At 35.6% G+C, this 12,063-nt stretch overlaps 1 protein-coding gene across 2 annotated transcripts in view; it reads left to right on the top strand.

The window, feature by feature from the left end:
- LOC124630441 (elongation of very long chain fatty acids protein 7-like) overlaps window positions 1–12,063 on the top strand; it is a 54,692-nt gene that overhangs the window by 27,828 nt on the left and 14,801 nt on the right. For both annotated transcript variants that reach the window (XM_047164348.1, XM_047164349.1), the window contains exons 3-4: window positions 3,265–3,455; window positions 7,391–7,471. In XM_047164348.1, coding sequence (XP_047020304.1) covers window positions 3,265–3,455; window positions 7,391–7,471 — 272 coding nt within the window. The remainder of the gene's footprint in view (window positions 1–3,264; window positions 3,456–7,390; window positions 7,472–12,063) is intronic.

Here is a 12,063-nt window from a genome sequence, read left to right as displayed (position 1 = left end):
TACCAAATTGTGATGATTGTGATAATTCAAAAAATAGTGACATTTATTTGTACCCAGTTATTTTTGAGTTATAATGTCAATTGCAATTATAAACTGATGTTTATTTTATAAATGTTTGTAAGTTAGTTACACTAGTATATTAATATATTAATTTAGGGCTTATTCACATGATAATAATGAAATTGCTCGACATTCAACATTAAGTTTTTTTTTTTTTGCGAACTATTATTTCAAGCATGCATTTATCAGTTAATCTAATTATTTCATTCATTAAAATGAAACTGACGCACATCTCAAAGTAACAATTACATAACATGTTAACAATTACATGATACAATTACTTGATAATTATCTTGAAACCTTTCACTTCCAACTGGTACCAAAATCACAAAAAAGAAGCGGCTTTTATGCCTCTAGTATATTAATTTAACCCATCGCTGTAGCTCACTCTGCTCTGGTTTATCTTCTGATACATTTTGATCAACCAGATAATCCAGAGCAGAAGAGAGCAAATTCGATTCCTGAGTCGAGCCAAAATCACTGTGTAGATTTTTTGAAAATTTCACAAAGCATTTCGGTGTCTGGAAATTGATGGTGATTAATACCCATGCTTGCATGCACGAACAAATGGGAACTGTATCTAAATATTACTTAGTAGTAACTGCTTTAGGAGCTGTCAGATCGATTTGAGTTAACTAACAATTGAACTCACAGAGTAGCAAAACCATAGCCCCCTTGTTAAAAGGAAGAATGATTTTATCTTTCGTTTATAAAGGGACAGTTAAAGCAAAAACGTATTGTACTACAAGTTATAAGATGTATGAAGGCGCGGGTTCGATTCCAGGTCAGGCAAGTACCAATGCAACTTTTCCAAGTTTGTATGTACTTTCTAAGTATATCTTAGACACCAATGACTGTGTTTCGGATGGCACGTTAAACTGTAGGTCCCGGTTGTCATTGAACATCCTTGGCAGTCGTTACGGATAGTCAGAAGCCAGTAAGTCTGACACCAGTCTAACCAAGGGGTATCGGGTTGCCCGGGTAACTGGGTTGAAGAGGTCAGATAGGCAGTCGCTTCTTGTAAAGCACTGGTACTCAGCTGAATCCGGTTAGACTGGAAGCCGACCCCAACATAGTTGGGAAAAGGCTCGGAGGAGGAGGACTACAAGTTATAAGATACAGTAATGTTGATAATCGTATAATGTTCTTGTAATTACCGCTACATCATTACTTACCGTAATTGCGTTCTCTCTTTACTGGATTCACACAAAGACTTTCTATTTTGAATTAATTGTTATAATTATCGTGTTTCTGAAATAAATATAAAATGACGGTCAAACTTGCCGTATTTGGTCAGAAATCTTTATTTAATTTGAATTGGAAAATCCATACCTTTACTTTTCAGAGATTCATATCTATATTTAGTTTTAGTTACTATACATATATACAAACTTAAACTACTTATCTTTATACAAAACTAAAAATAAAATACTATATACAAAATATATATAAACATAAAACATAATATAAAAGAGCATCGATCGGGCGTCGAAGTATTCCTCCGCATCACTGTCCTTATATATTTATATACCTTTATATATTTTAAATTCTGCATTTAATATAAAAAATGACTTTGATACTTGTTTAAATATTTCATTCTATATTTTAATTAAATAATATTAATGTTCTATTTAATTTTCTAAACTTCAGTAATAAAGGTTTAATTTGTCATTTTTCACCATAAATTGTACTGTAATTGCTTTTGTCTTATAAGTATTTATAACCGAATAGTCTGATAAAATCGACACTTAAGTTCTCGTATTTTTTGCATAATATCGATGAATGAAGGCTAACCGTAGAGTAAAGGAACCTGTTTTTATATTTCTACTTATGAATGAACAAAACATTGAATGAATGAAACTATTTTTATAACGTTCATGAGACGATTTGTTTACTATGTGAATTTTTTGTTCTCCTTTTTTCGGGTAAGCGACCTATGAATGATTTTAAAGCCTCCGTAGTAATAAGTATTATATATATGTTTATATACATTCCGTTGAAACATTTATGTCATACTAGTTTTTGCCCGCAACTTCGTTCACGTGGAATAGTGACTACCAGCAGATTTTTGGTTTGACCAATAGATGGCGCTATATGTCCGGAATAATTTTATTTTTTTGTAATAAAAACTATCCTATGTCCTTTCTCAAGTTTCAAACTATGTCTGTACCAAATTTCACACAAATCGGTTCAGTAGTTTAGGCGTGAAGAAAAGACAGACAGACAGACAGACAGACAGACAGACAGACAGACAGAGTTACTTTCGCATTTATAATATTAGTTTGGATGGTGCGATCTCAGGTTTGCTTACTACTTCATTTCTATTTTAGCACCAGTTGATAACATTACGAACATATTTAAGCGCTTAAAGTATCTACGATTTATTACATGGGTAACTAAAACGGAATATATACTTGAATATTTTTTTCAAATCTCAAAACCAGTAAAGGATGTGTTAAACTTAAAACTTAAATAAATAAATGTCCAGCCTTCTTTAAAAAGCCGTGTAAGTCAAGTGCCGTTAGAAACTCGCTAGAATTAAAATGTATTAATAAAAATAACAAAACGTCATCCGAAGTAAAAGGAGGTAACTTTCATTTTAGCTTCAAATGTAACATGTGTTTTAAATAAAACTGGCTGTAGGCTGCTTAGCAACTACTGCCGAAACTTGGTCTTATTTAGAAGTTGAGCAGTAATACGTAGTAGTAACGTGGTTAGTAAAGCGCTGGGTTTAATTCTCCACAAACATTGGGACCTATCCTGACTTTGGGGATCCTACAAACATGACCTGTATACTTAGTATCGTTTTGAACTGACGTCTGTTTTGGTATTCAGTTTGACGGATCAATTTTACATGTCCCACAATTTTACAGCGACATTCGTGACGATTTGGAAAAACTGTGACAATAGAGCTTTTTATGTGAACCTGTAATATCTGCCTAGCCTTTTCACAACTATGTAAAGGTCGGCTTTTAGCTTCCATATGTGCGTGTAGCGTACCGGTACCGGTACCGGTAGTTTGGATCTTGCTCCCGAGTACAGTGATCACCTATTTTTTACATAACAAAAAAATACAAAATGTTGTGAAAAACCAAAGACAACCATTTGTAGCAGAAAGAGAGCCTAATTTAAACATCTTTGAGCTAGAGCTTGTTAAAAATGGACAACAAGCTCCACAATTACATACAACTTTCTATCTTCCAGACCCTCGCGTCCAAGGATGGTTCCTCTTCGACACGCCACTGCCCACGGTGGCCATGGTATGCGTGTATCTCGCATTCGTCATGGTAGCAGGACCACTGTGGATGGCGAACAGGAAACCCTTCCAGATACAGAATACTTTGGTCGCGTATAACGCGCTTCAAGTGTTGCTGTCTTCTTATATGTTTTATGAGGTAAGATTTTTATTATTTTTTCACTGTTTTTTGGTTATTTTAAGAAAAGTGCCTTTACCTTTGCTGTCGTAATTTTTTTTATATGTTTGATGTTATAGTAACAATGACTAGCTAACTAAAACCCATCATGCCATTTGGCATTCTTAAGCCTTTTATGTACCAGGACTGCGGTAAATCTTATTGGTGAGAGCTTCTTCCCACCCCAGAGAGTAACACACAATAGAATCCACAATAATATTTATTTAGGAGAAAATTATAAATATGTACATTTTCATGAAAGCACAATGAGACACAACACAGACAACCCATTTTTATATTATTCTTTTTAAGTACTCCAAATTCAAAATTGGTTAATAGGCCAGTAGGCCGACAAGTAGTAAGAATTGAAACTTTAACAAATCTTTGGCCCTAGTGAGCTCCAATCGGGTTTGCAGACTATATGGTTTATAGGAAAAATACGTCTCTAAAAACCGAAAATTTTATCTACAGTATATTAACAGATTTTATTGCAAACTTGAATGTTTGTTGTTGAATGTTTAAAGTTAAGCATTGAAATCTAGACTCAATTTTTGCCTGACCATGGGCTACATTGTACTACTGAGTAAACATTACTCTAGATTTATAAATTAAAACCTTGTTAACACCAATAACCTCCCAATTACAACATTTTAAAACATAACTGCGATAATAAAAGCGAACAATTACAATAATATTATACAAGTATAAACTACTGTGACTCATTCAAATAAAATTACCTAAAACCTTCAAAATTACGGCAAACTGTCTCGCCACTTAATAACTATGCAAAAATTTTAAATGTCTAGTCACCGAATAATTTAATTTGAATAAAAAGTTAACGCTACCGAATAATTAAAAAAAAACACATTTTTGCAAATTCAAAAAGTCACACCTTAATGTTTTAAAAGGCATTAAAATTAATTTGATATGCAAAATCTTTTTAATTGCTTCATTAAAATAACACCCATTAATTAAGCGTACATTCGTATATACTATTGTCAAATTACTTGCATGATGTAATCATTTGCGTATGTATTAGCCATAGAACGCTGGTTAAACTTTCTACATAATGGAATTAGTTGCAGATTTTTATCGTAGCCACTTGCAAACAAAGTAGAAGTTTACATTTTGGATGAATATTTAAAAAATGTAATTATGATATATGACTGATATAAAATATAATGAAACTTCACACAGTAAATTATAATTAATCAAGATCTTTATCTATATTTTAATATTTTTTACTTAATGGACATAAAGTGACAGAAAAAATTACGTGTCCCAGACTAAATTCTTTTGATTGTCAATGCTCAGAAGGTGTTAGTACAAAAAGCGTTAGTTGTTATTCCGAACAATGTGGTTACCAGCCTAACAAAACTGTCGACACAAACTGACAGCTGTTGTCAGCCCGTCACATTCATACTCTTTCGTCAATATTTTACTCACAAAATGCTAAATAACTTATCGATAATTAAGTAATCGATTGTTCTGTACAATCGCATAGGAATACCATGGTAAAGCAACATGTCAAGGCGACCAGACAATTTCATGGTGCCATCACAATGATGTGCATACAACCTTGACTTTTATGCCCTAGGAATTAGAGTCGAAAATTGATTAACTTTAAAAAGTGTAGAAGAACGCTTCAAAGTGTAATTTTACGGATATTTAAGTGTTGAGGTAGGTTAGTATTTTTATTTTGGTTTTGGCCGTTGACATACTTCGTATAAAGTTTTTTGAAAGTAAAAACTGTTAAAATTATTTTCTGCCCGGTTAAAAAAAAGAATACCCAAGAACCCAAAAACGAAGATTTGGCTAATTATCCAAGTGCTTGACCTTCTTTTAATTTTTATCGTTTACTAGCTTCTATAAAGATATATCGCGTTTCCAAGAGAACTCTTTAAAAGTCTGGAGTAAAAACTATCCTGTTCTTTCTCAAGGTCAACTCTATACCAAATTTGATTAAAATCAGTTCAGTAGTCTAGACGTGAAAGCGTAACAGACAGACAGAGTTACTTTGGCATTTGTAAAATTAAATAAGGATTGATTTTTTTATATACCTAGATCCTTTAAATAATTCATAGTACAGATACCTAATTATTACTACAACCTAAAGGAATATACGAAAAAGCTCACTAACATTCGCAGTTAATCCGCGTGAAGCCACGGTTCAATGGCCACGGTAACGCAACTGTCCCACTATCCATTCATTCAGTAATAAGGTCAAGGAGACAACCTGGTGTTAGTGATCCAGGTATCTGTGTCTTTCTGTTAATTACTACGTTTTTGGCCTGATAAATTTTGAGAGATCCCAAATCCTACATCACACGTGATACCATCTGCCTAGATTTTTTTCTAACAATGTTGCGCTTAGCTTTCAATCTAACCAGGAGTGTAGCTGAGTAAAAGTGTTTTTAGGGAGCGATTGCCTATCTAACCTTCTGTACCCAGTAACCTTAGATACCTCTTAGTAATAATGGCTGTTGGATTCTGACTGCCCGTGACGACAACCGAAGCTATTCAAATAACAGCCAAGACAAACTATCCTTACGTGCCTTCCAAAACACAGAAGAAACTCATCATATTAAGATGGTTACCGATCCACGGAACTACCGCGCCAAACGTTGCTTTAGCTTACCATCCGTGCGGCTGTTAATAAGTCACAAGCTACTATCATTAATAGAATAAATGTATAACTGTAATAAAAACCATACAGTAAATAAAACTTATGACGTATGAATGTCTTTGTGAATGAAGATGGTCGTTTTTTATTATAAAAGTGTAATGATAGAACGTCTAGACATTCACGTGATGTGATACAGTTGCTGGAAAATAATGTGACCCAGTTTCAATGTTTTATACTCAGATTTAGAATGACGTGCAGTTTTATTTTTATTACTGATAGTTTTAGCCTCATTTTCATGTTAGAAAAGTTTTATTAAGCTAATACTGTGTTTGTCGTTCGACGATCATAATTAGAGAATATTTCTACTATCATTTTATTTACTACTGAAATAATAATGTAAACTCTACAATTTTGAAATTTAGTCTCAAATTGAGTCTATACTAAATTAAAAAAAAACTTCGCAAGTAAAACAATGCGAACATAAATCCCCTCAAACATAACTCCTACATTCAATAATCTTCAAGACTAAAATATTATTCAGAAGTCAAAATAATTACCTGTCTATCAAACAACCAGTACAATAATATTAAATACCTAGACCACCTAAGACTCATTAGATACAAAATTTACGCAATAACAGACGGCAAGCGTAGATAGTGCAAAATTCCATACAATTCGGTCAAGGCGATGTATCGATATAACAAAAACATAATACAGAATAAAAGTTATCGAATAATTACTATCGATAACTTTATTGTGTTACGGACAATTAAAAGTTAAGCGATAGATCGAATCAATGTCTAGATTTGAATTTTTGCACGCCAGTTGTGTGGTCAAGAATTTTGAATGGAATTTTAATACGTTGGTACGTGGGAACGTAAACTTATTTTTGAAAAAGAGACAAACAGTAATGAAACTTAAGCCATCTGCCTAGACTTTTCCCAAATATGTTGGGATCAGCTTCAAGTCTAACCGTACGCATCCAGTATGCATCCATTAAGTACCAGTGTTTCGAATGGAGTGACTACCTATTCGACCTCCTTAAACCAGTTACCGGGAAAACGCTCAGTAATGACAGTTGGGATCCAATATTTAACATTCCTTCCGAAACACGAGAAGTGATCACCCATCTACAGATCGACCACACTAAGCGTTACTTTAGCTTCTGAATGGTCAACCATGATATTTAATCCTCTATGTTTCATCTATAACTACTAATACGCTACTAATATTATCTATATTCTTTGCAACATGTCAGACACACTTCTAAATAATATTTTGTTGTCAACAGCACCTGATGTCAGGCTGGTGGGCGGACTACAGCTTATCATGTCAACCTGTGGACTACAGCGACAGTGAGAAAGCGAGACGGGTGAGTTCTACTATTTTATATGCCTTTCTTCTTAGAAATAACTTATCAATCAATCTATACTATCTATCAATGTTTGATATTAACATTTAGAATATATTTTAAGTTAATAATCGCGCCTGGTGCCAAAAAAATATGTCTCTGATTATACCTTTATAATCTACAGTTACATAGTTCATTCTCATACAAGTAGTTCATTCTCATTTAGTTGTGTCATAGTATTATAATGGTGATGGAATTTAAAGCTATCAGTAATTCATCAATGGTCAGATGTTTCACTGAACCAAATCTTTAAATCAAACTTTCGTTTTTAATCAACTAAAAACAAGGTTGTACAAAATACAAATCCATTTTTTTTGCCAAATTAAAAATCCAAAAAATACTTTCTTCAAATAATTTAAAGAGCCTACTTCTAACATCAAAACGTCAAAGATATCTCCCCACGCGTCCAAGGTGTAGAAAGTACAACAGTAACTATTTATAACGTAGCACAGATTATGACGTAGAGGCGGCATTTCTAATATTAATTACATATTATGCCTACACACGTAATTCTTGGCCACCTCATGATCTGATGTTCTCTCGCTGTGTAGTTCCGGAAACATTGTTGCTAAGTTATATTTAATGACGATGCTTGAGTATCTGCGTATGTTTTTTTATTCGTACGCATAATGTACGCATGGAAGTGACGTAACGGAGACATTATTTTATGTAAGATGTAAAACACGTGTTTTTTTTATTGTAATCTTGCATAGGTCAGTAATTTTATAGTTCGTATAGGCTTTGTTACGTTTAAGAGGCTAAACCAATCTAATAAATTGTATTGAATAGTTCATTAAAGGGCTGGCATCTGCATTTTGACATTCATTGAGAATTAAGTTTAAATATATTTCGGCCTGAGCCCTTAAGTAGAACAAAAGTAAAAGTACCTAATAAAATGACATTATTACTATACTATAAATTAAAATTGATATCATTTTGCATAATTTATCATCATCAATATTATATAATTCTTAGTCGACTATTGGTCGTGAACCACACCCAACGTAGGTATGCCAAATGGTATCTAGGTTTTTGTCAACAAGGCACTTCACACTCCGTCTTGCAAAATAAATTGCCAAAGAAATAAATCTTAGCCACTTCTAATTTATTCATAACTCTATGCATAGCAACGTCATGATCGTCCAACGGTACCAGCTTCCTAACAACGGCTTTCGAATATTTTGTATACGTATGTATATATGTATACAAAAGTGAGATTGCTGTTTGTCATTAACAATGTTTATTTAGTAAAAGGAAAAGGAACGGATGTATCGACAAACGTCAAACCCATGGTATTTATGTCATAGTAAAGTATGAAATGACTTTTATAGAAATTCTGTGTTTGAAAGATATTTTTGAAGCTTGATTGCGTAATCATTCTGCGTCATCCTGAAGTAGAAAAAAAACAATAGATATTTTAAAAAAAACAATAAAGACAAGAATTTGACATGAGCTGTCAAATTCATAAGGTATTTTTTCTACTATAGTTATATTTTCTGCTGTATTTAACAAATAAAGAAAATCGAAAATTGTGTCAAAATACCCATGTAATGTTACAAAAGTTTAGTACCTCATTAAGTTCTGTTCCTTTTTATTTGGCCTAGATAAAGGTTAACTTTGAAATAAATGCTTTTACTATTTACATATGTATATTTTAATGATAGTTCTTAAAAATATTCTCTAGGACTAAATAACTTATTGGTATCTGTGATAAATATTTAATTTCTATTTCGATAAATCACGATAATGTGAAAGGTACCCAACGACCATATGTTAATCCTCAAAAAGTGAAATCTAATTTCTGCGAAACCAATTAGTTATTATAAATGGCAATCCTAAAACACATAATAACTATAATTTATTTTAATATTCAATATGAAGATCAATATTTTCCATTATTTTGCAAAGCATACTCCTAATTACCAAAGAAAAATCATACAGTCGACTCTCGTTAATTCGAAACTCGAGGGACTCTTAAAATATTACGAATTATCGAGTTTTTGAAATATTAAATGGTTCGAAATTTGTGAGAGAAAATAAATAAAACTTCGAATTATTAACACATTTGTGTGCATACATGTATTCATAATGTAATTAATCTTTCGAAACAGCTCCGTCATACTGCTTCAAGAAAAGGTTGCTGCTACTCAGACTGCTCTCTGACTCCTGACTTAGAATCTTTCCGCCTCATTCTCTCTGCAACTTTGAATTCTCGAGTGTTGGACGACTAAGAATTCGAATTAACGCGTCGTTTTGTTATAAAGCAATGCTATTTTCGTTCGAATTACCAAGTGCATAAAAATGTATTGATTTAGTTCGAAATATAAAGAGATTTTGTAGGGAGTTCCCTACAAAATCTCGTGGTAACTTTGAATTAACGAGAGGTTCGAAATATCGCAGGTTTGAATTAACAAGAGTCGACTGTACTCTCCTCACAAAAAAAAAATATTCAACATATACATATTTACTTATATTTTACATAAATACTGTGCCTATCTATTTCCCAATCTGTAAATACGATTTCAATGACACAAATGCTAATCATGAAAAATATCCTCATGACAACATTAAATTATTCACAAAAAAACAAAAAACAATATCTATAGTACAAATCATTTTCACATCAAAATGCAAATCTTTTTTATAACAATACGTAACATTTATTATATTTAACCTTCGTACAGACCTTTAAAATGTCATAAGACATAAGCTATTTAAATATCAAAAATTCAAATTCATTTTTCGGATTGCTACACTATGTATGCTAATTTTGATATATCTTGATATATCATTGACCTTACGGTTAGCAAAACGGTTGTTATATAATACAAACTCGTTTTGCACCGAAGACTTTACGATTTGTTTACTATTTTAACGCCAATGTCATGGCCGGTTATTTGTATTTATATATAAATTAGGATTATTGTAACTTTAAAAAAGGTTGGGATTTATTGTTGAATCTTCTTCACTGTAAGGGCCGTTTTCTTGAAACGTCTTGCAGTATGAGATAGCACATTGATCGGGGAAGTTTCTAATATTCCTCATTTTAACCAACTTCCCAATAGGATATTTCCATTACTTCGTACCCACTTCCGTGGAACTACTTGAAAACAACTCTTTAAGTAACTGTACTCTAATTAATTAAACTAATTTTCTGTCAATGTTATAAAGGTGCATATTATTATAAACTTGTTGTTTAAGCCTCTCTAATTCTCTGCATCCACGGAAAAGTTATAACATGTTATTCGTTCATCCACTTTCCGGGTGAACTACTACCCACAGCCGGATAAAAATGTATAATGCAGATAGTCGTGGTGGCTTAGTGGGCAAAGAACCAACCTCTCGAGTATGAGGGTCTTTTTTTTTTTTTTTTTTTTAACGACGAAAAAAATCATCAAATGACCCCTCCCGCTGTGGGTTAGCAGCGGTGAGGGAGTGTCAGACTCTTACTGACTAAAAGCCGTCATGTTCCGTCGTAGGCCTTCTTATGTGCTAGGGCCGCGGTACCTCTTTCGAACAACCCGCAGCCCCGGCAGGCCTTGGCCCTGCTGGGCCCCGCTGAGGTTGCTGACATCTCTTTGAGGAGCGCGTGGAACAACGCGCGCCGCCGACACGGGTCTGTTGTCTAAAAACAGACATGAGCGATGAGCCACCCGAACTCACCGCCCACAGACCCACGCCTACGGTGGCCGGGAGTCGTCTCGCGACACCCGGCGCCCGTGGTGTCTACCTGCTCCAGCGCGGCGGCCGGGATGAGAGGTGCGAACTCTCTGACGTTCCGCCGCCTCCTTCTCGAGCATGACTGCTTCGCAGAAGGAGGCGACGGCATCCCATTCCCTCTCGCCCCGGACCATGGCTTGAACCAGGGCCGGACGCGAGAGGTCGCCGCCGCCTAAAGCCTCGACGAGGACCCGGCGGTGCCCTTCCCACGCAGGGCACTCCTGGACTGTGTGGTCCACCGTGTCCTCGGGGCTATCCGCACAGTGGTGACACCCGGGCGCCTCCTCACGACCGATTCGATGCAGATACCTCCCGAAACAACCGTGTCCGGTGAGGACCTGCGTCATGCGGTACGTGAGGGCGCCGTGACTCCTCCCGAGCCACTCCTCAAAGAGGGGACTTACCGCCACTATGGTGGCGTGCCCTGCACTGGGTTGCGACAGTCGCTCCCTCCAGGCCACCATGACATCCCGCCGGAGCTCTGCCCGCTGCGCGACAACTTGTCGCGGCAACGGGGTTTCCCCCCGGCGCTGAGCCTCCTCGCGCCAGTCGTACAGGCGCAAGAAGACTCTCGCCTCCAGATCCCACGGTGGTAGTCCGGCTAGTAGGCCAGCTGCTTCGCGGGAGATCGTGCGGTACCCCCGGATCAGCCTAATGGCTATCACCCTTTGGGGCACGTTCAGGTAGTGTACAGCTCGCGGCCGTACCGAACGTGCCCATACCGGGGCCCCGTAAAGGGCCATGGACCGCAAGACTCCCGCGTAGAGTTTACGGCAGGGGGCGTTTGGGCCTCCCAGGTTGGGCAGGAGCCGCTTGAAGGCAGCACCTGTCTT

Source organism: Helicoverpa zea, chromosome 5, assembly GCF_022581195.2.
Source record: "Helicoverpa zea isolate HzStark_Cry1AcR chromosome 5, ilHelZeax1.1, whole genome shotgun sequence".
In the NCBI taxonomy this organism is placed as follows: Eukaryota; Metazoa; Arthropoda; class Insecta; order Lepidoptera; family Noctuidae; genus Helicoverpa; species Helicoverpa zea.
This window is presented reverse-complemented; position numbering and strand designations above follow the sequence as displayed.